This window comes from Chaetodon auriga, chromosome 8, assembly GCF_051107435.1.
Source record: "Chaetodon auriga isolate fChaAug3 chromosome 8, fChaAug3.hap1, whole genome shotgun sequence".
NCBI lineage: Eukaryota > Metazoa > Chordata > Actinopteri > Chaetodontiformes > Chaetodontidae > Chaetodon > Chaetodon auriga.
Genome location: NC_135081.1, coordinates 23,246,883 through 23,271,076, shown reverse-complemented (window position 1 = coordinate 23,271,076; position 24,194 = coordinate 23,246,883). Strand labels below are relative to the sequence as shown.

Below are 24,194 nucleotides of genomic sequence, written 5' to 3'. Positions count from 1 at the left end.
CTCTGTGATAAACACACTTGTTATCTGCATCCAGTCGTGACGTTACAGCTTCACACCCCTGACATGAAGCATTTTTATCTGTGGGAAAAGGTGCAACCTGCACACCGGAACTGCTCATATTTTTTGTGTCAATTTCATCCTCTGCTGAACTTTTCCCCCTGACCTAATACCCCTCTTTCTGCCCAGGAGAGCATTGATTGATGGATCCCGGATTGATTCGTCTGGTACAAACACATTAGGGGTACAGAGGGTCACACTGGGGTAACATAATAGGGACTTCCTACTGCTATTTCCCCCCCCTTTTTCTTCCAATCACTTCGCCTGGTTGCAGTTTTGGCATCCACCCACTCCACCCAGTTGACTGATATCAGGGAACCAATCATTGTAATCAATTTTCGCTTGTGCTTCAGCCGCAGGACGTCCTCTGGCTCGCTGCCTGTCAACACAATTTTGGTGGAATTTCATGTCTTCAGCCTGAAACAAGTCTTTCTATTTTATCGAATATTGAGCAAAGATGAATTCCAGAAATAGAAATATAAACCCTGACAGCACTTACACAATGTAAGTTGAAGTGTTACTGAACATTTGAGGATTCTGGACAGATATCCTTGAAGCTCTGCTCACTCAGTGTGTTCTTCCTGTTTCTTCACATGGATGTTTGACCATCACTATGCAGAACGATGCGTGTGGAGTTTGATAACAGAAACCTGACGGGGAAGTTTCTTTGTGCTTACCTGAAATCAGAGTTAAACACCTGTGTCTACCTGGATGATTTTGTGGCATCACAACTCATTTTCAAAGCCAATCGTTCAGTCCAATGTGAAACAGACTTCACTGTGGTGCAAAGTTGAACCTGCAGCACAAACACTCTTTTCAGGGAGGTCGAAGACATTTCGCCTCCATCAGTTTGAAACTAAACATATTTGTATAATCATAGATTAACTCTCAGCGTTACTCTCAGTATTTTAAAACAACTTCCTCTTTAACTCTTCAAAAATACATTTTCAACAAGAAAATTCACTGCAAAGATGCTACAGCGTTGTAATGTTTCTCTTTATCAGATTTTGCTACTGCTGCGCTACATAATGCAACATACCATTTCCCAGTGTGTCAGGGTCAAGGTAAACAAGCTCATGATAATTGAGTATTGATGCACTAAGTTATATTGATGAGCTGAGTTTGGAAACTATGGAACTTTCCATACTGTGAAATAGCAAAAGCATTCTCTGCCATACAGCGAGTCCCTGCAGCATGAAGCAGCAGCCTGCTGTGTGCGCACACACACGCACACACATTGTGTTCTCTGCCAGCTCAGATTCAATTTGACATAAAACAAACATTAAAAAACATCAGACTTTATTAACAATACTTTTAACAGTGAGCTGTGGAAATGCAAACCAAGTGTAGGAAGTGTCTCTTTGGTCAGAGTTTACACGTCATCTTGGATCATTTAAGTACATTTTCTAAATTCAGATGCATTTATATATCACAGTCGTTCCCCATGCCAGAACAGTGATATTAAAGAGTTTTTATTTTCAGACTTATAGAACAGAACACGTGCTGCTAAACTATCACTTTTAACTTACACCTAACTTCCCCATAGTTATGTTTGGGTCTCATATGATACGAACCACTGTTCAGACTTACAGATAGTTATGTTTAAAGACAAATGCTTGTGTGTAATTTATCATTTTTCCAACTGAACATGTAATTAGCCACATCCTGTTGACAGGATGTGACTGAAACAATAACAGGGCAATAAGCCAAGGCCTGATGGTGAACAGGCTCTTCGCTTACAACAGGGATGATGTCCTTTTTTCCTCATTAACTCTTTCTTCTTGTTTGTGTGGACAGACAGCCAATCAAAATGTCTTCATCAAATTCTGTGGTCATCCTTGTTTAAGGCACATTTCCTAGATACTGAGAGCCCATAAGAGGTGATATTCAACAGAGAATTAGCAACAGAGATAGAGAAACAGAAATGATTCAGGCACTATTTCCTATTAAATAAAGATGACATGAAACGGGACCAGTCTTCATTCATTTCCTGATTATCACGCAAAAGTACAAAAAGATCTAAAATCTAACAAAAAAACCCTCCTCAAACACAGAAAAAGTCAAATCTGGAATTAAGGCAAATCTGAATTACTCACTGTATATAACGTTGAATTAAAATTAAATTAAATGAGTAACTTTTTAAAGGCACATTTTCCTCAACGTTGTTTAAAAATGTTAAATATTCCTTCTGCAACGCTACACATGAACAGCAGGAGGCACCCTTCCACTTGAACTCACAAATTCAGCTCTGAAAAGAAGAAACTAAGACATGGCATGAAGAAAGCACCACTCGAAGTCCCTGAAGAGCCGCTTTGCTCTGAAACACATCAGTTAAACACAGCTTCCTGAGTGTGACCTTAAGGCTTTTAGTGTTAGCTTTTAAAAAAAGGTTGCTGGGAGCAGCTTTGGGGTCCTATGTTGCCGGGGTCAGGAAGACGTTGAAGATCACAGCAAAGATCACAAAGGATATATAGGCCACGATGCACAGCCAGAACCGCGGGTCTTTGAGGAGCTTCTTGTTGTAAGCGCTGAAGAAGACGTAGCCGATGGTCATGCCGGCCACGATTCCTCCAAAATGAGCCACAAAGGACACCTGGGAGGAGAGAAGTGTGAAAAGTCAGGTTTCAGAGTTAGCCTGTAGGCCTAATTATGCAAGCTAAAGTGAACACAGACCCTCGACTACTGTCATCCGACCTCACTGAAATGTGGTGAACACCCAAAAAAACTGGCAGGACCGGTTTAACGAGCCAAAACAAATTAGGAAGGGAAAAGAAGGGAGATAACAAGGTGGGGGAGGGAATATGGGATCAGGTTTTTAGAGTATGTAGTAATCAGCTGGAAAGACAAACAAGCTTCGTCAAACAGGAAGAAGACACTGGACGCTTTCAGCTGTTTTGTACTTCAGCACTGAAACTACTGAGTCAAAGTTTAAAAGGTCACCACAAATGTCACCATTTCTCAATGTGGATTACTGCCTGAAAAACAAGCCGGCCCATCAGTGCGTGCCCATACAGCCAGGTATGCATCTGCATGAATAATCAAGTCCCAGCAAGAGCTGCTGATCTTGTCTGCAGCCACAAGGGAGTTAAATCCATCACCAATCACTGTCAGCTCAGGGGAGGTTAGCTGGATTAGCCGGATCCCTCTTTAGACTCTATCTGTGAAGGTGCAGCAGGACCCTTTGTTTGTTTGTTTGTTTTTTGTCCTCTCCTGTGCAGGAGGAGGAGAATCATACCCTCAATCCAGCCTCGTCGCTGACAAATCTTCTGTAGAAGGCAAATCCAAAATCTGTGCCAACTGGAGAGAGAACTCAGTGTTAAATTCAACATATTTGACTGCAGCAGGTAGACAAATAACACAGCACACAGGAGAACGTACCAAATATCACTATGGCGAGGATGCGAAACACTCCGAGGAGAGGAATCATCTCTCGGAAATTCTGTGAATAGAAAGAGTCGTCGGCTGTAAAGACCAATACACTGAAACAATAAGCCTGAAAACACAGTGAAGGCCTTCTACATGTTAGGACAACAGACGTCAAATTGCTACAGAAATCAGGGAAGTCAGCTCGCGAAATGCTTTTAAAGAAATCTCAGAACTTATCTGTTCACTTTAACCTTTAACAAGCTTAAATTTCCTCAAACAGGCCTGAAAATCTTGTTTGGCTTCGCCTCGCCTTCACACTGCTGCACTTCTCTTAAAATGTTCTATTTACTGGATTTTATGCTTTCCTTTATTATTATTATTATTGTCCATCTTATTTTACATTAATTATGGCATCCTATCCCTGTTTTTATGCATATTTATCTTATTTTTTACTATCACTATCAAGTGAGTTTTCTATTATGTTTTATGTGAATCACTTGTTGCCTGTGATTTCTTTGAGCTGCTTTTATTGTATGAAAACAGCCATCTGTTACTGTTGTCTGCAGCACAGTCATGGTCGTAATCACAGGACATTTTGTAAAATAAGATGTTTCAGACTGAAGTGTTCACGTCAACTCCTCCTGCTGAACTGTATGTAAACTTACCACCACTGCATTCATAAAATAGCCTCCCAGTAGGGCGTAAACACCTCCAGAAGCTCCCACCAAAGCACTGAGGGGATCAAAGATGGAGCTGCACAAAGAGCCTGAGGGGAAACAGAAATGTGACTCGCTCAAACACAAACAGGAAAAACAGACTTCAGGACCACTTTGTGTCAGAAGTCTGAGCACCGAGGACTCTGAAAGCTGCTTCTGTAATGACGGAAAACAGGTGACGCTCACCTGCGAGGACGCCGGCCAGGTAAACCATCCCCACTTCAAATCCTTTGTGGACCAATTCCAGTGGGATTCCCAGCAGCAGCTGTATCACCAGGTTGCCCACGATGTGCTCCACACTGGAGAGGAAGGCGTGGGGAATAAGCAGAGTATACTTATACTTACAGAGGGTGGACAAAATAACAGAAACGCCTGCAGTAAATACCAGGTGCTGATTCAGTTTGATGGGTCATTTAAAAAGAGTGGAGGGAGTGTTAACGGGTAGGACGGGTGTTTCTCTTTAGTTTTGTTACTGTAAACAAATCCCACAAAAAGACCAAAACCAGCCTGTCTGTGGCAGTTCGGCGAATTTAAACACATTTGGTGCTACAAGCTAAGCTAAGCTAAGCTAAGCTACAGTCTCTGTGATCAGTGTATTAATAACACTAGCACTAACTAACACTAATTTGTCCTGGTTTGGTCTTTTCATGGGATTTGTTGACAGTAAGAAAGTTACAGAACATGACCGGCCTCCTCCCTCGAGCAAACTTCCTGTTACGTGTTGTCCAGTCAGTGCTGGTGAGTGTCTGTGACCACTATTCCCCTTTGCTAATCCAGGTTTCCTGAGAGCCTCTGTGCAGTCATGATTTTGGGGTTTCCTGTGTTCCTGTGGCTTATTACTCATGATTTTTGAGTTTACTCGCCACATCCCATCACTGCAGTGCTTTGACAGATGTGCCAGACAATGACTGTCTAGGCCTTCATGGTGGCTAAAAGTAAAAAAAAAACAAAAACTAAAAGTACCCTGCTTTATAAGTGTCACCTTTGTAACTGTGACTGCGGCGCATTGGTTAAATGCTATGGAGTAACGTGGCCGAGGGGGAAGTTTCAAAATCATGATGACATGTACCAAACACAGGAACGCTGTAATAACTAATGAGGGGCTGCGGCTCCAACCTGCAGTGCTAAAAATGACCACAGAACTGAATGCAAACATCAAAAAAACCCATGAAGATTAAGAGCTGTTTGCTGCAGGGCCGAGACGCTGCTCAGTGTCCACTGACTCGAGCTTTCATGGTGTAATTAAGGTGGCCATGCTTACCCGGCGTGGACAAACATGTAGGAGATAAAGCGCCATGCTTCCTGCCGGCACTCAGGCTTGTATGTGAGGGGGCTTCTCCAGATGCCTTCATCCAGGGTCACCCACTGCTTCTGAGGCTTCCACACAGCGTAGTAGATAAACACTGCCAGCTGATGAAGAACAAAACACCAACGTTAGTCTTTTAAGGAGGAGATTCATTTTGCTTTGCTCCACAAAACAGTGTAGGAGCCGCCGGCCTTTAGGTTAGCAGCAGCAGCAGCAGCAGGGACTGGAGGCAGAGGCTGAATCCCAAACAGCTGAGAAAATAAAGATGAGAGGAATGAATCGGAAACACAGATGTTGAACTATGTTAAACCGAGCCCAGAAAATCCCCCAGTGTGATCGTCCGTCGCAGCTCAGACGTCCGAGCGCTCGTATCTGTGGGGACATAAAGCGAGGGCATGCTGGGAAAGAACGCCGTCAGTGCTCTGGTAAATGAAGCGCCTCCTCCAGCAAATAACAAACTATTCACAGATATTCAAAAACGCAGTGACGCTGGACATCTGTGAGCCACAAAGAGTGAGCTGTTCACCCCAAAGTATGAATAGGCAGCGTGCAAAACACCCAGTGATAAGAGAGTAAAGCAGCAGACGTCGACTGCTTCTGACAGCAGCACAGGGCCAACTGGCAAACTGACTATCAGCAATTCAAGACTGAAACACGTTTCACATGTTTTAAGCATATGGCTCCATCATATCTATCTAAAACTACAAAATATGGGCAACACTTTGCTTAAAGACCCCCTGTTTGGGTTTCTAACACATGTAATGTAGCTGTGAGCAGCTAGAAGGAGCGTTTGCAACAGTATTTTATATCATTACAACTGTGTTTTACTGTAGTATTAATATCTGTTTATACACCAGCCTCCACTTACAGGTGCCCACAGGTGGAGTTATTGCTGTAGACACTAACATAGATAAAGACTTCAATCTGCTGTAGTTTATAGTGTCTTAGAAACTTTACATTTAAATACACAAAGTAAACAGACCATGTCTGCTCGTAAGTCTTATGGCGTCTGGACTAAAACCAAACTTCCTACAGTTTGCTTAACAGACAGGCAATGTGAAACCTATCACCTTCAGGCTGTAATAAAGGACATAATAATGAGTCAGTATACCCTCCTTTTAAGCCATAGTTATAAAGGAAAATTAGGCCACAGCCTCTCCCCTCTGGCTGTTTCAGCAAACTGCCCACTGAACCTCTGCACGCTCTCATTCCACCACATGTGTTTATTCACCTGAATCTAAAAGTCAAACGACGCGGTGGCTTTCTGCTTCCACATCTCTGAATCCCACCGGTAAAGATCAGCTGCACCAGCTCTACCCAGAAGCTGCGACTCATGAAAACCACTGTTTTCGTTGACAGCGCGCCGACTGCCTGCTGGTGAGGACCGTTCTTAATGAATCAGGACATTCAGAGGAGGAGGCGTGGGCGCCAAAAGAGACAGAAGGAAAGAGCCGAACGCTCACGAACGTACAACAGCTTCACAGTTCAGAGCTCGGTCTTTGTGGAAACCTCAAATTTCCAAACGCTGTTGCTATAAACACTCAAATAAGACTAAATGTTTCCCTGCAGCTCATGATTTAAAGACATCCCGCCCTGGCCTCTATGACCTCACCTCAATATCTGCTCTACTAAATACAATTACAGCAGATCTATACAGTAATTAACACCATGGCAGCATATAAGCCAAATGTAGGCTGCATGAATTAATGAGATCCACAGGATCCATACTGATCGTCCCAGCACTCAGACAGTATTACATGTGTGGTGCACATTCAGGGCACAGCTACCTCTGCAATACTGATGAGGATGATGAAGATGGGGGGCGGGCAGCAGTTGGCCCGCTCCAGGTACTTGCTGCGGGAGTCTTCTGGAAGCATCCATCTGGAGACAGTCTGCTGGAACTTCTCGCAGCATCCCACCTTTCTGCCTCCGTCAGGCTGGTCCGCTCCGCCCCTGAACTGCCTCCCGTCTCTGTCCACAGGAAACGGCTCGCTCTGCTCGATGTCGATGTCCTCCATCGCTGCTCCAGTCCTGCACAGCAGATCACATGCTCAGACTTAAGGGTGGCGATTTTTACGCCGAGATGATATGCGTCTCTGGGAGTGTGTGCTCATTTGCACATTATGGCAATATTGGATTTTTAATATGATTTTTGCAAAATACTTTGATTTTTCAGGTATTTAATTTGCTGGAGGAGCCAAAAACAGACACTCCTGTTTGCTTATTTAATCCATTACATAAATGAGGGTACTAAATAGTAAAAGTTCCTCTTAGTATGACAATAAACTCTAACGGTACCACAAATTACAGCTTCCAACTTAACCATAAAGCTCAATCAACATCTCCTACACAACTTCAATAAAAGCTGAACTTTATCATCTTCCTGAAGGCAGAATTTATGCAGGGCTGCATTAGCTTTAGCCAGGTGTGGCTGATAAGCTAGTAAGCGATTGTTGTATAAAACACACACGGTGATAGAGGATTTTATCTACGTTGCCCACGCACTCTCTAACACGCCCATAACTTCTCTGGTGATTGAAGGTGTATACAAGTCAAGAGAGGTAAACAATAAGTTCACAAACGTGCTATCACAGGCTACACTGACAGGTAGCACTGTGACTGACAGTTTCATTATTTGTTGATCTAAATATTTCTTCTAATTCCCTCATTTGAAATGTCTGCCTGTCCGGCCAACAGCCCACAACCCAAAGATATTCAGTTTTCTATCCCCTGTGACACATCTGAGAAGCTCATGTTTGACATTTTTGCTTAAAAATCACTAAAACTTTATCACTCATTCAGTTATGACGGTAGCTGCTGATTTAGTGTTCTGTTGTTGGAATAACCGTCTAATCGTTGCAGCTCTACTGACAACAAAATGAAACACAGCTGCACATCTGTGCCCATATTTCTAAAAACATAACTGTTCCCAGCCCAGAGTCTGAGAGCACCACAAGAATTTGTTCAAGTGAAAGCGACGCAATTTAACTTTGCTCTGGAAGAGAAGAACATATAATGTAAAAAGGTTTGAAAGACTGCTTTTAAATTTGATTAAAGTGAGAAAACAGGAATTTCCAATTCCTCTCGTCCTTTGAGCTGACTGAAAAATTCACAATAAAGTGTCCAGTTCCTTCAGTAACACCTCACTCAAGCACAAATGACAGTAAAATATACAAAAAGCAGACTTGAAATAGTATTACTTCTACCTTTAAGAGCTGGGCCGAGACTTCACTGTTTTGTTTAATAGTTGGACATAATCTGACAGATTACAGGACAGTGCAGAAGCCTTTCCAGTAGTCCCAGTGTGCTGTTCATTAACGTTTCCTGTTTACTGGGCGTTGCTGATGACAATACTCTGATTTAGTGAGCCGCTGATTCCAGACTGGTAAAGCATGATCTATGTGAGGCTCCTCTCCACCGTCAAGCTTGTTCAAGCATTCAATGAATTCATCTTAACTGTGGCCTACTCACCTAAGCCTTCAACAGGAAGAGTGCAGATGGCTCCCAGCGGTCCCAAACGCATAAATATGGATTCGACTAAACTAATTCAAACAGCTCAATATGCGGGCTGAAGAGTGCACAAGTTCACACGCTGTACCACCGTTCAAAACACAGTTCAGCGACGTTTTCAGCACCATTTCTCCATGTTTTCAGACAACCCGGAGTCCCTTCTTCAGACCGTCCGTCCCCGTGAGGTCGGAAGAAACAAAAAAAAAAAAAAAAAAAGCTCTTGGAGATAATTATAGGCCTTTCATCGCGTTTTCCTGCAGCAGTTTCCTTCCTCGGCACAAACAAACCGCTGATGTTCTCTCTTCCGCTCAACGACAGCGGACCTTTTCATACAACATGATGTCTGCAGCCCGCGCGCTCCAACAACAGCCCTACCTGTCTGCCCCGTGCCACACCTGAGATCAGTGACGTCACCCACACAGGAGGGAGGTCGTCATTATCGAGAGGTGTAGATCAGCGCGCGCACCCTTCCTCCACCCACACAGTGTGCGGAAAAGGCAATAAAAGCAGCCGTCTTTGTTCCACACGGTCACATATGTCAGACAGATTACAGAGTTTAATTCCGCAAAGTGCACCGACGCTGAAGTCGATGTAAACGCAGCATGACCGCACTTCAACCACAAGGCGGCACTAGAGTCCACAATTAAGAACAAAGGCAGAGCTTGAAACGTTCACACATGCAGGATGATGGAAAAAATAAAAAACTGTTGTAATTTTCTAATTATTCATACGCAAAATGATAACCAGTGGATCATAGCTCTCATTTCATGCAATAGTTCAATCACAAACTCGAAATTAATAATAAGAAATACATGTAATTATAAAATTAGTAGAAAAAGGAGTATGAAAAACAATATTGGTAATGGATTTTTTTTAATTGCACATGGTAAAAAATTAATAAGTACAGTGTTTTGTACTATTGCACAGTAGATGAAAGACACTGCTCAAAAAAGGGAACACACATTGGATCATGATGAACAACTTATTCAAGTTGAAAATCTTTACTGATGTACATTGTAAAATGTGTTGAGAACAAAATGATGTAACAATGATCAATGGAAACCAAAATCATCAACCCATTGAGGCCGAGACTCCAACTGAAAATCAAAGCAAAAAATTGAAATCACAGGCTGATCCAACTTCATCACAGGGACTCATGATAGTGTGTCTGGCCCCCGCATGCCTATATGCACTCCGTGACAACATGCTCCTGATGTGTCAACAGATGGTGTCCTGGGGGATCTCCTCCCAGACCTGGATCAGGGCATCGGTGAGCTCCTGGACAGTCTGTGGCGGTACTTGGTAGCGTTGGATGCACTGATACATAATGTCTCAAATGTGCTCACTTGAATTTAGGACAGGGTAACATGAAGGCCAGTCAGTGGGATCAGTGCATTAGTCATCCAGGAACTGCCTTCACACTCTGGCCACATGAGGCCGGGCACCAGCACATGGTCTTACAATCGCTCTGAGGGTTTCACCCCGGTACCTAACAACAGTCAGGATATCACTGGCTATGACACAGAGGTCTGTGCAACCATCCAAGGACATGCCTCCCCAGACCATCACTGACCCACCTCCAAACCGTTCATGCTGGATGATGTTACAGACAGCAGAACGTTCACCACAGCCTCTCCAGGCTCTTTGAGGCCTGTGACACGTGCTCAGTGCGAACCTGCTCTCATCTGTGAAAAGAACGGGGTGCCAGTGGTGGACCTGCCAATTCTGGTGTTCTCTGGCGAATGCCAATCGAGCTAGCTGTGAGCACAGGTCCCACTAGAGGACGTCGGGCCCTCATGCCACCCTCATGGAGTCTGTTTCTGGCAGTTTGGTCAGAAACATGCACACTAGCAGCCTGCTGGGGGTCATTTTGAGGGGCTCTGGCAGAGCTCCTCCTGTTCCTCCCTGCACAAAGGAGCAGATACCGGTCCTGCTGCTGGGTCAATGCCCTTCTACGGTCCTGGCCAGCTGTCCTTGTGTGTGGCCGGTCTCCTGCTATCTCCTCCATGCTCTTGACTGTGCTGGGAGACACCTTAAACCTTCTTGCGACCGCACATATCGATGTGCCATCCTGGAGGAGCTGGACTACCTGTGCAACCTGAAGGTACCGCCTCAGGCTACCAGTAGTGACAAGGACATGAACAGAACTCAAAACTAGAGAAGAAATCAGTCAGGAAGCATAAGGAGAAAGTAACTGTCTGTGGCCACCACATGTAAAACCATTCCCTCTGTGAGGGTTGTATTGCTTTTGCCTCTCCATCACACCTGTTGTCACTTTCATTTGCACCAAAGCAGGTGTCACTGAGTCCCAATCACTTGTGCTTCCTAAATGGACAGATTGATATGTCAGAAGTTTAACTGACTTGGTGTCATGTTGTGATGATTAAATCTTCCCTTAATTGTTTTGAGCAGTTTATATGGAACAGTAGGAAAAATATATAAATATAGGCCGAGTATGCAGAAGAAAAAAAAAAGTAATATAATGATGACACTGGGCCAGGATTCCTTAAGAAAACTTTTTTTCTCAAAATAATTATCACCCATAACTATTAACACATGGACCTTCTAGAAAGACTAGGCCTGCAAAAAAAAAAAAAAAAAAAAAAAAATCTGTTCATTATCTCCATTAATTCTGTGCATAAAATGTCAGAAAATGAAAATTTGCTTGATCAAGAATAAACTTTTAATCTCAACCTTTAAACTAACGAGAAGTCCTTCAGGTGGTCGGGGGAATGGAAATTTAAACTTCAAGTCCATGACAACAGCTGGACAAACTTCATCCGCTGAGAGGATCATGTGATACGGCTGAAAGCCCCAGAAGCACCACTACGCACTGACCTTAAGAGGCTGTCATGTGCCCATGTTGTTAAAAGCATCAAGAAAAAACATCCCAGACAAGAGATTTTAATCACAGAACTTTTATTTTTTTCAAAAGGGAGAAAAATCCACATTCTCAGGTAAAGAGCTGTGAGGAGGGAGGGGTGGGGTGGGGTGGGGTGGGGGGGCAAGAAAATTGGGACAAAGTGAGAAGCGGGAGCCTTTAAATACAGCTGCTGGAAGGTTATACATAATGATCACATGAGCCAATAAGCTTTTTCTACAGCGCCGGCAAGAGATTTGACACATATCTGCTTTAGTCAGGATTTCCAGAAAGAGTATATCAACAAGAAAAAGGGCAAAAAAGGGTGGGCTTCATACATCGTTTTTATCTTTGAGGTTCTTCTAACTTTTGGCCAGCAGCGATAGTTTCAAAGTAAGAAATCAACTTTTGGATTAAAAAGAGGATAAACCATGGCACCCAAACAGTTTGAGATGGAGGGGGGGGAAGGGGTAAATAAAATGAAAATCGAGTGGAAGGGGGCAGTAGAAGAGCAGCCATCTTGTGAGAGGAAGCTGAGATCTCATCGACGTGAGTTCAGGAGACATCTGAAACGCACAGAGGTTGATACTGTAGATGAGCGCTGGGTCAGACATGGCAGCCATCAAGTCACCATTTCTAACTGTGAGAAAAGAAATGTTTGAGGTTTTGTCTTAAAGAAAAAGGATTTCAAATACTTACAACTAGCAGGCCGGGCGCCGTATCTTCGCATGATCTGGTCTTGTGTGAATTTCACAAAAGATTCATATTGTTCTGGAAAGAGAAGAGGATGAGAGTGAGGGTGTGTGCTGCTCGTCGTCTTTTCAGCCAGCAAACACTGAAACTGTGTGTATCAGTCAACATCTGGTGAGGCGGTGGACTCTCAGCTTATTAAGCCTCCGTTCAGCCTCCTCCTGCTCTATGTGATCACCTGCGCTGTGTTTTGAATGCAGCCAAACTCATGATATAGTTGGTTTCATTTTCACTGTTTCTGGTTTCCGATGTCAGAAAACAGAACGATCGCAGCTCATAAATATTTCCTGTTAACCAGCAGAACATTCCCAAGCTGCTGCGCTGACACAGTCCACATAAACACAGCTTAAAGACAACAGCTGTGCGGTGTGGTGGGACATATTAACCTCTACGGTAAGTGATCGCAGAAAAAGCTTGAAGACAAAGCGACTGGGCAGGCTGACGTCACTGCTTTGCGAAACCTACATTTTCCCAGTCTAACACAAAAACGCTCAGCCAGCATTTTACACTTTGTAGACTGGAAAATTTGTGGTTTTTGGGTGAGGAAAATGCCAGCATGGTGGGCATGGAGGGCCAAAACGAAGAGAGGCAGATGCACTTTTGAATTTAACAGACTTCATGTGAACAGACTCTGCAAAACAAAATCATATTATCTTAACAGCACCTGTAAACAGGCAGGGAACAAGTGCCATAAAGATGCACGATGGATGCCAGCACTGCAGACGTTATCAGGTATGATATTAAAAGATATTCATAAAGGATGTTTCTCATTACACAGAGACGCTTTTACTCTGCTTCACTGCCAGACTGTCGAGAGCGCGGTCCAGATGAACGGTCAGTGCAGACATTACAGTCCTGTGCTTCTACAGTCTTTGCTGATATCCGAAGAGGAATGTTTATTACCTGCGAGTTTTGTGTTAAGGATCTGTTCGTACTCCTCCCGGATCTTCTCCTCGTGGTCTTTAAGCAGCCGCTCACACAGGTAGCTCACCTGCTTCAGTGTAAACGACGGCTGGTCCTTCCTTGAGGCACCTGAGAAACACAAAATCACACCAGCTATGAAAAGGCTGAATCATTCCCATCTGTGGCGCAGCGATAAGTCACCAGGACTGAAACGCCCTCTCTCCAGAAATAGGTGCTCGACCAGGTGCAAATTTACAGCGTTGCTCCCAGTCGTCCCTCACCTCTGCCAGCCAGCTGGGTCATGCAGCACTAATGTGGGCCCTTTCTTGAGTCCAATCTCACGTCTCTGTCTCAGTGCGACTGGAGCCAGCTTTAGCTAGCTGATTCTTTCCCCAGTGGTCTTTGAGGTCTGCTATGAGACTAAAATGTTTGTAAATCACAGGCGAGGATGGCTGAGCAGGAAGGTTTAACGGCCATCTCAGAGACAGAAAGAGGCCGGGTTAGTAGCAGTGCAGTCAGTGTGATCTATGAGACCGTCCTGCAGAGTGAGAGGGAAAAACACCGGAGCTCAATGGCCCGGGGCTTGGATTACATCTCGCAACCTAACTGCCAAATTGTGCTTAACGCATCAAACTGCAACACTATTGCTGCAGCACAAATATGTTTCCAAAGAGGAGCAGAAGCAAAAGGCAAATGAACCATCTGTCAATATGGATGACCCAGTATGTATGCTCATGTGTTAGCAAGAGATGGACTGAAACAAACCACCACAATCTACACACAAGAGATTGACCTTTGCATGTTTTGTCAGAATATAACTTCATTTTTCCATTTTGAAAAGAAAAAAACATTGTTTGCTCTGAGGATGAATCTGTCAACCACCAAGAAATCAATTACAATCTGCTTTTCTGGGTTTAATCTTCTGTGATTTTGACTTTTATCCACATGACATCTGGATTTATTAACTGGTTCACCATGAAAAGACCGGATCATCTCAGGATGCCACGGTTCTCCCACAAAAGAGAAAAGATATTCACCGCGTGAAGGTGTGTGTGTGTTTGTGTGTGTGTGTGTGTGTGTGTGTGTGTGTATAGATTAGAGGTGTTGTCTCCAGGTGCTGCCATCGTCATCAGATAAAGTTTACAGATTGCCTCATTAATGTTATTGGTTCCCAATTAGCAGAGTTTAAATCCAAAATACTGCCAAATAGGCACTTTCAGACTCGTGTGACTCTGCTGCATCGGGCAGACGCTGAGTTTATAATTGTAGCGTCCATTGTCTGAGCACTGGTAACAAACTTAGTATTGACCCTTTTGCACATCATAGGAACTTGATTTGTTAGCATTTCAGGTGTGATGAAGCAGGAAATGACTGCTTATTTGAAGTTCTGTCTAAAACGCATCCATTACACACAAAACATGGTTCTGGGAAGACGACGATAAAAACACACTTTTTAAGAGGGATGAACTGAACTCGCATGAGAAAGACATCTCCATTACAGGAGGGGGTTGGATTTGGCACAAACAACTACAAATCTTCCCCAAAGTCACATCTGGAATCACAATCCCTCTGCCCTTGTGGTTGTTCTGATGAGCAGTAGAAGCCTGCCTCTTGAGACTTGAGTTAGTCATGCAGGTCCAGCCAAGGGTCTTTTGGCAGGCCTTGCACAATGAATGACCTTATCGTTGGTAACTGATGTAGGGGTGACTGCACAGGCCTAAACATGGCTTACAAAGATGTGATTCATGATGGTTTTGAAGTCCGAGTTGCCTGTCTCGACACTTCCTGTTGTAGAACTTGTTAACCAGAACAAAACAGACATGTTCTTTAAATTTGTACCTGCAGAAGTACAATACGCTCCTACAGCTCTCACAAAAGCCCCAACCGATTTCAACGACCACTCAGCTTAACAACACTTATGTTATGGCACACTGCCTTCAACAGCTAAAGATAGGGTGTTCTATAACTGGACAGTCAGGCTGTGATACATCAACAGCTGCCCTTATAGAACACATACAGACATACATGTGGTTCAAATGGGGAAAATCATGCTGTGCCCACATCAGAGCTGTGCATGGCTAGAAGACAAGTTCTCCAGGTTAAAACCCATAAACAACAATATGTGCATGCACAGCCAACATTAAAATCTCCTACCTGGTGGGGAGCTGGGAGCGTTGAGGGAGGAACTGGGGCTGGGGGCATCACTGGAGCTACAGGCCTCGGTCTGGTTGAAGGCCCCTTCCAGCTGCCGCCGCCTCTGGATCCGGCTGTACTCCTGACGGAGGTTCTGGAAGATCTGCTCTGTAGGGAGCAAACAGAAACAAGCACAAAAGCTGTTAGAACCAGCACAGAAAACACCCAAAAATGGCGTTACACACAGGGATGGTACATGGAGATGCAACTTTGACCCTGGTTGCTTTCTACAGGAAACATTTTTCAACTGCTTGGTGGTTATGAGGGGTGCTCCCGAAGGACTGCACAGCAAACGCATTCCCGATTTCTCTTTTTCCATGTCGTAGCTTCAGCAAGCATTGTTGAAGTATAATGTGCTCTGTTTAAGTCTGTATTTTGATCATTAAAAGGAACTCAATCTTTCAAACAGCAGTTGTCCCATAATGCCAAAAAACATAATATATTCAGTGAGTTGAACTTTAATATGTGTTCTTTCAATAATACGCCCGCTGCAGCCACATTCATACAATGCTGAACGTAAGCCAGCATTAACACATGAACAGGGAGTAGCACAGGAAGGTGTAGATAAACTACATCTCTGTGCCAGCTCTCATCTGACAAGGCTCCAGAAAAAAATAATTAAGAAGAAAAAACACCCACTGACGGAAGCAGAGGTAAGAAAGACTGACATTAGTAAAATACCAACTAGTTCTCTGACACACACACACACACACACACACACACACACACACACACACACACACACACACAGCTGACTTAAGACACACTTTCTGATCCTGTGACTGTATCACTTTCACTTCTCTTCCAAAGCTTTTCATGACGTCTGCATCATGCTGAGCTACAGCTGGTGAAAAGGCTTACGTTAGGGCTGCAACATAAATCAGTGCTCTTTACTGGGCTCTAACAAAGTCTTTCGTTCTTCAAGGTCCTGTGTAGTGGTTGTATGGATGCTTGGGGTTTTTGAGGATGTACAAAATAAATGGATTTGTGCCACACTGACGATACAGGCGATGTAAAACAGGGCATTACTTGTTGTTCATCCAGGGATGTGACTGAAGGGCTTTTCTTTCCAAACTTCCTGCGTTGTCTGGATACATTCTCGCTGTCACGATCATTTAATCTACCCAAGCTGAAACCCAGAAACTGTCATCCAGGCCCACATGTAAAAAGCACCACAACTACATGGCTGTTAATCAATATCAGGTCTTGGTATGGTGGTGGCAGTGAGTGAGGCTCAGAAAATGTTGCTCTTTGCACACTGCAACAATCACCCGTTTTTGATTGTAAGCATGTGGCTGTGATAACACACTAAATGTTTTCGCTTTAAGTGTAGACCAACATAAAGCAAATACAGTATGTGTGTCCTGACAGTGTCATAAATTTGTTTTTTTCTTGCATTACTGAGATGCCATTATCTCTGCAGTCTACAAAGAGGTCACGGTTTTCCGTACACTTATGTGCACCCAAAAAAGGAAGAATACATTTTTCAGGCCAAAAACAACAAACATTTGATAGGTCAAGAATTCAACTGTGAATATTTGTTGCTTTTCTTGGTTTTACATAATAATACATTTCACATTTTGGGATGGTTGGACAAAACAAGACACTCGTGATGTTACCTTGTATTCTGGGCTATTGAGATTTGCAACATTTTTGACTATTTTATGTTTTACAGACCAAACAAGTCATTATTTCAAGGAAATAATGTAAGATGTGAAATCACAGGCATGGACTTACATAAAACAAAGGTAATCTAGGTGCACATAAAGCAATATCGGGTCAGGAAAATGTGGTTCCAGCACAGTGGCTAGCCCCTTATCTCCAATGTTTCCTCCTTAGGATGAACCATGTGCTGCCCTGCCGTCCAGCGTCACAACAGCGTAAACATGGGTCACCGCCAGCACACATACATATCTAATTATAAAGAAGGATAATGTTAAAAAAAAAAAAACCTGGGAAAAACAAGAGGGAAACACCATGGCCTCAACCAGAACTGATAACCAAATGCAGAAGAGGGACATTATCTCGCTCTATTCATACTGAGAGTGAGGTCTCTGTGCATGTTGCAGCTCTATCTGTGGAGCTGTGCCTCATTTATCTTGGGTGGGGAGGGAGTTAGAGGCCATGCTGCCGCTCCGGCCTTCTCGTCAGTAAGCTTGTTTGGACGGTGGGGAAAGCAGGATCTTCTCTACACAGCCATTTTAAGAAAGCCATGCTATGCACAGTTGTGCATTTCTGAACTGGTGCCTTCACGGAGAGCCCTCCTCCTGCTGTATGTGGCCTCTCAAACCTTCAAGCATTAACAATAGAGGACCCTAATCTGACAGGCCCTGTTTGTTTAGCTACCACTGTGCTTTTCACTCTTAATAAAGCCATGTCACTGCAGAGAGAGCGTCATTCCCATACCACAAAGAGGCTGCAACTAGGACTGAAACAAGTAGTAGATTGACAGAAGAACTGATCTACAATAAATCTTACAATGAATAATTGAGGAGGTCTCAAGTCTGTGTTAGTTTTGTGACATTGTACATGAAATATTTTTAGGTGTTTGAATGTAGATCTGGCAAAGCAAACAACATGGAGAAAACTGTGTGAATTTCTCACTGTATTATGACGTGATATAGACTAAACAACCAGTTGGAAAAATAGTCAAATTCATGAAAAAACTACTCAAAAAAATGGTTGAAGCTCCAGCTGCACCTTTCAGTGTTTTAATAATTGTGTATTGTTCTGATTTTGAGAATTGAAGTCATTAGCTAAGAGACTAATTTGGCAGAGCAGCACGTTGCATTAGCTGGGAAGAAAAAAAAAGTTTTTCCAAGATGGGACACAGTCACAATCAGGTGAGATTAAGAGAAAAAATTCACCATGCAAGCAAACAACACTCAGAGATCAATTTGAAGTCTGATAATCACAAAATGAAATATCATTTTACCTGACAGACAACACATTAGATGCTGACCAACGGGGCTCATATTCTATTGGTCCATGTAAATTGCATCAAGTTTCAAGTAGCAGGGGGGGATTTTTTGTGTGCAGGAGACACAGGCAGTGTGTCTCTTCACTTTCATTTTGTAAGTCTTGTTTTGTTACATTTTTGAGGGGTGGGGTGTGGGTGCAGATCTTACCACCTCCGCTTTCCAATTTCCTGGGGGAAACCCTGTATTACAAACCTGATTGTTGTTTAAACAAAGACTACGAGCAAGAGAGAGCAAGACGCGAGCTCCAGAGACAACTAAAACCAAAACTAACTACACTACTACTACTGTTTCTGTGCAATCTGAGTATTATTTAGTATTCACCCGTATGTAAGTCTGAATGCTGACAGGTATTAAAATATGACGGCAGTGTGATATGAATGTGTCTAATTGGTTAAATGTAGATCCCCTGTTGACACTGCATTCATTAAAACTGAATGCAGTAAATTCACATTTCTTCAAATTCCATGTTGGACATGCGTTGCTGGCGGATCACTACTCCTGGGTACCTCTGACTGACAAGTGAAAAATCTCTCCTGCTGCCCGTCACTTCCAGCTCTGCCAACTACTAGTAGCTCAACTATGGGTGTTGCTTGGCAACAATGACCCTGCCGCAACCAGGCCAAGCAATCAATCACAGAGACTTCCGGGAGCCAGGGGAACACAGTGGAGAAAGCCTCGGCTAAAAGGCTTAGGCACAGGCCAAATAGTGAATACGAAAGGGAGATCAGCTGGATAGATTGGACATGGTGGTGAAGAGAAAACAAAGCTGACTCATTTCATTTCACCCTCCACCACTAAAGGATTGGGGGCGGAGGTGGGTCTTCGAATGTCCCAACTGCCAGGAAGCAGCCTGTGATGTATTATGGGTCAGTTCAAGTTGCCCTTCAGTGTTAAGGAATTTAAGAGTAACGACTATTAGTGGAAAACAGCTAGAACTGCAACGGTTATTTGATTAGCTGTCAACTATCAAATCAACAACTATTTGGACAATTAATTTGAATTTTTAAGGATAAAAAGTCTAAATTATATCATTCCAGCACATTCAATGATAATATTTTCTGGTTCTGTTTACAGCATGAGTATCTTCTGGTTGTGGACATTTGAGACCATCATCTTGGGCTTTGGAACACACTGGTAGACGTTTTTCACAATTTTTTGACATTTAAAGACCAAAAAACTAATCGACTAATGGAAAAAACAATATTTATTTGCAGCTTTAAAAACAGCAGAAATTGTAAAAAGAAACTAGGGCTGTACCATAAAACAACCTTAATTCAGGATCGTGATAACATTTGTCAGAAAATATGACAAACTTCGGACAGTTTTTGCTTGATATGGATAGATCGAACAGCCTATCAAACAGCAGAAATAAACACAGTAGCCAGTCAATCTGCAGTTTTTTGGCTCACCAATGGACGTGCCCAACAGCACAGCATTATCTAAGCTGCCAGTGGAGAAAGTGGATGTGAAAGTTGAAGTCCTCTGGAAAAGAGGAAAAATGAGTGGAACCGAGGGGCACAAAATGACGGTCAAAGTGAGCTCTTACTATCCTCCAAAGCTGAGGAAACTTGACAAAAAAGGGAACACAACACTTAGATTTAAGTGGCTGACATATCTCAAAAGAGACGAAGCACAGATATGTCGAAAAAATATGCCATCAGTCGGTGCCAACCAATACATGAAACAACTAAACCAAGCCAGTGTCCTCAGTTCAATGTTCACAAGTTATACATACAAGTATCAAATTACATATCATGATAAATAGCAATATTGATCAACATCAACAACAAAAATGATCATGATCATATTTCCTGCTATATCGCCCGGCCCCAACAGCAACTACATACCACTAAATGACTATCAAAAAGATAGTTCCTGAAGAGTAAATTAATTCCAGACATGTTTGATTTTGTCTAATCAAATCTGGTGGGACTAATGTCCTGACAAACAGCGAGGCATATGGATTTTAAATATGGAAAGACACACTGGTGATAGTTGGGTACTCAGTCTCAGGAGGAACAAAGTTGGACTGGTATCATCTAGCTATTGCCAAGAGAAATTACCTAAACAGATTTCTCAGCATTTCTCACTTTTAATTAGTGGAATGTGATTTCTTTTTAATATTCATGTACAAAATCCACTGTCACCAATAACTTCCTGATGAGACCGCAGCCTGAGTTTAGACAAGATACTCGTCTTGCAAGTCTTGCAGCCTGACCCATGTTTTAGGCCTGAACTATGACCTGCCAGACTTTTAGGTAACATGTTCCAGGAAAACACCAGCCTCATCTGTACCAACTTGGAATTTTACCAAAGCACAAGCCTGGACTAGCAACACAAAGAGGGAGGCAAAGGAGAGGAGGGTGGCTGATCCTATCTACATTGTTAAGTAATTACCTGAAGATACCACGGAAGTGTCAGATCCCTGTGCCTCGCCTGCACACACAGCCTGGCTCACCACAAGCAAACCTGACTAGCTGGAAAGCCTGTGTGGGCAGAGATGGTGGGAGGGATGACAGCTGACCTTTCACTAAATACAAAACTGCTTTCACTTGGCAGACCACAGCAGCAGAAAGGCGGGCTTGCAGCACCAGTCCCAGGAGGGGCCTCTTTCTGGGTGAAGGTGAGTATACTACCTTGTACCCGGACCTCACGACTGCGACAGACAAATCTACATAACTTCACCCTTCCAGCTGCTGTGCTGTAATTCAGCTAGGCAGGCACATTATGAAAGACATGCAACGCACAAGAGGCCTGCTGGATTCCTGACATTCAGCTCAGGCTAGATAAGGAACGTGAGACCAGACAACGAGGAAAAAAACGGATATTGATGATTCATTTGGTGTAGTACCATAAACATAGCTGCACTGTGAATATCACTCTCTAAGGTCAAATAAGTCAGACTGCATAAATGGTGGGAGCAATAAAGTAATACCGAAAGTAATATGGTGTGCGTAACTATAGCGACAGTGGACAGTGAGGATCAATCAAAGAATTGCAGTACAGTTCTTGATGGTTATACGCTGTATGCCACCACCAGTGTGCAGAGCCAGTGCAAAAAAAAAAAAAAAAAGGTCAATCAATTTATGAGTTGTAGTGATGGTATTATAGTGAAATAGGCCTATTTCTGCAACCTAACATTGGCAACTAACCTCATTTATTTTGTTCGCCAGTGTAGATTTTTACTCTGATTTTTGAGTGGTGGACAAGAAAATGTGCCTTCACTTCCAGGCATCTGAAACTGCTACAAGAAACTGCCCCATGCCTTCTTAGAAACAAAACATCTCTACATCACTATCAATGTTTTGGTTAACGAGGATGAGGGTTACACAGTTCAGCAGAAGCAGAAATGAACGTATTTCTCAGGAAGCCAGCTGTGATGACATTTGTGTGCATGTTAATGCTCTCTTGAAAACTTCCCTGGCTTTCTCCATAAACAACCTAATGTTTTTTTTCTCAGTAGAGCAAAAACAGGAACTCCATGTGTTGCCTTTTGTGTGATTTCAGGCTATGTGGGCTCTTCTTCTTCGCTGCACTACACTTTCATTTTTCAGGTAACACAAATCATTCACTTCCTCTGCAGGTAAATATTCCATGAAAAACACCAACTGAAATCCACAGGGAAAAAAAACACAGAACTCAGGGGGGACGCCGATCTAACAGACGTGCAGCAGCGACATATCATTTGCCCCCCTCTTAGCTGATTGTTATGGAAAGAAATTAACAACATAAGCCATTCAAACAGAAAGAAATAACTGCTTTGGGTTTAACCCGTTCAATGGAGGGAACAAGCAGCTCAACACACATGAAGGATGGATCACTCCAAAAATCAGAGCTCTTTTTCACCTAGCAGTTCCTTGCCGATAAAAACTGGTTATGAGGAATGCGTCCATGCAGTCCTCATTTCTTCACTGCGACTGGAACTGTCAATACTTGGTGGTATGGAATGTGATACGGTTCAGAGCAACAAGAGGGCTAACGAGCATCATAAGTAACCCTTTAAGACATGGTATGACAGTGCTATAGACAATGGATTTTCTAGTCACTGGCCTGCATACAGTGACAATCTAGGAGTTAACAGCATGGCTTAGCACAGGTAGTAACAGCTGCCTCTATCTTGTAATCCTCTCACATTTCACAGCAATCAAATAAATTCAAGGACGTCCAGCATTTTTTAAATTAGAATTCAAAAAGCACAAGGATTAGGCCTCACTGCTATCATGTGCCCGATCTCGGTGGCTGGCACATACAATAAGCCTCACTGGATCACAGTGGAGACATCTAGGCAATTATCTGGTGTCCACTTTTGCGCCCCACACCCGTCCAACGCTCACAACTCAGCTTTCCAAGTCAATGGAAGCGTAAAGTGCAGACATAAAGGAAATGAACAATGCCCTCTAGGCCTGAAGAGGAAAATAAGTGGTTGTGGTGCATAATGGTAACCCCCACCTCAATGCAAGACAATTGTGGCACCAAAGCCAAGGAACACTATCTGGGAAGCTCCTAATTAACAGCCAGCTATGATGAGCCTGCTGCTACCATTTGTCTTCTCAGGAGAGCCAACAGGCTAAATTGTCACCCAAGTGTTAAAGTAGGATATTTTGTTTAATCCCATCAGTTTTCAAATGAGTATTTAATTGCACATATTGGCGGATTGTATAGGCAGCGCTGATGTCATATAGCTATATTCAATTTCCCCAATTCTAGAACTAGACATTGATTTAACCATGCAAAGAACTTTCAATCCAGCATTTTCATTAACAAATGGTCATAGTTCAGAGGAGCTAACTCAGCCAACTCTGCAACAATGCGATGAACTGGCACGATGGCACCAATAAATACCTGTGAGTACGCTGCCACCTCTGCTTTTGTGCGTCTCCTGATTTGTAATGATAAAATGATCTGTGTCGGTAACTTAGCGACGACGCTCCCCTTCTTGACGTTAGCTTAGCCAGGCTAATGCTTAGCCTCCAACCCCCATTCTGATTCTCAACTAGCTAGCTATCCATTCCACTCCACCCAAACCCCCTCCCCCATGACACCCACCCTGAAACGCAGGAAAAAAACGCCAAATGTGTCTTAATTTCATACCTGGGGTGAGCCTGTGTTCACCTCCGATGGCCGGAGGAGACATCGAATGCGTTGGGCTGTCGACTGGGGGACGGAGGTTGCATCTTTGCGGGGACGGAGTGCTAGGAGTCCCCGGTAGTGGATTGCACCTTCTCCGCTTGGGAGACTGGGGACTGAGGAGGGCCTCAAACTCCATCGACCGCTTTAACGTAGCTCCACAAGCCATGTTAGCTAAACGAAATGGAAAAAATAAGCTGGAGAAAAACGACCCGCAAAAACTGGGGGGTTAACGCTCGTGGTTTGCGCGTCTAACGTTCCTCGAATTTCTTGAGCCTTTCTTCCTCTCCACAACAACGGATTTTCTTCTCTGAGTAGTAAGCCAACTGCCGACCCTGCCTGCTGAATTTTTAAAACGTCACAATGGCAGAACCTACCATTACAGGAAAGAGGGGGGTTGTCAAATATTCACGACCTATTATTTA

At 43.4% G+C, this 24,194-nt stretch overlaps 2 protein-coding genes across 2 annotated transcripts; both read right to left on the bottom strand.

Annotated features, from left to right (window-relative positions):
• Positions 1-1,341: 1,341 nt before the first annotated feature.
• rhbdl2 (rhomboid, veinlet-like 2 (Drosophila)) lies at positions 1,342-9,152 on the bottom strand. The gene is made up of 8 exons (XM_076737430.1): positions 8,917-9,152; positions 7,233-7,476; positions 5,401-5,549; positions 4,326-4,438; positions 4,089-4,189; positions 3,436-3,496; positions 3,293-3,354; positions 1,342-2,650 (listed from the first exon to the last, which is right to left on the bottom strand). Exons 2-8 carry the CDS (start codon positions 7,461-7,463, stop codon positions 2,471-2,473), a joined length of 897 nt encoding a protein of 298 aa, XP_076593545.1. The 5' UTR covers positions 7,464-7,476; positions 8,917-9,152; the 3' UTR covers positions 1,342-2,470.
• Positions 9,153-11,861: 2,709 nt separating this feature from the next.
• On the bottom strand, positions 11,862-24,100 carry akirin1 (akirin 1). Its single transcript, XM_076738004.1, has 5 exons — positions 23,734-24,100; positions 15,623-15,769; positions 13,469-13,597; positions 12,515-12,586; positions 11,862-12,381 (listed from the first exon to the last, which is right to left on the bottom strand). The coding sequence occupies exons 1-5, from the start codon at positions 23,936-23,938 to the stop codon at positions 12,371-12,373; spliced, it is 564 nt and encodes a 187-aa protein (XP_076594119.1). The 5' UTR covers positions 23,939-24,100; the 3' UTR covers positions 11,862-12,370.
• Positions 24,101-24,194: the final 94 nt, after the last annotated feature.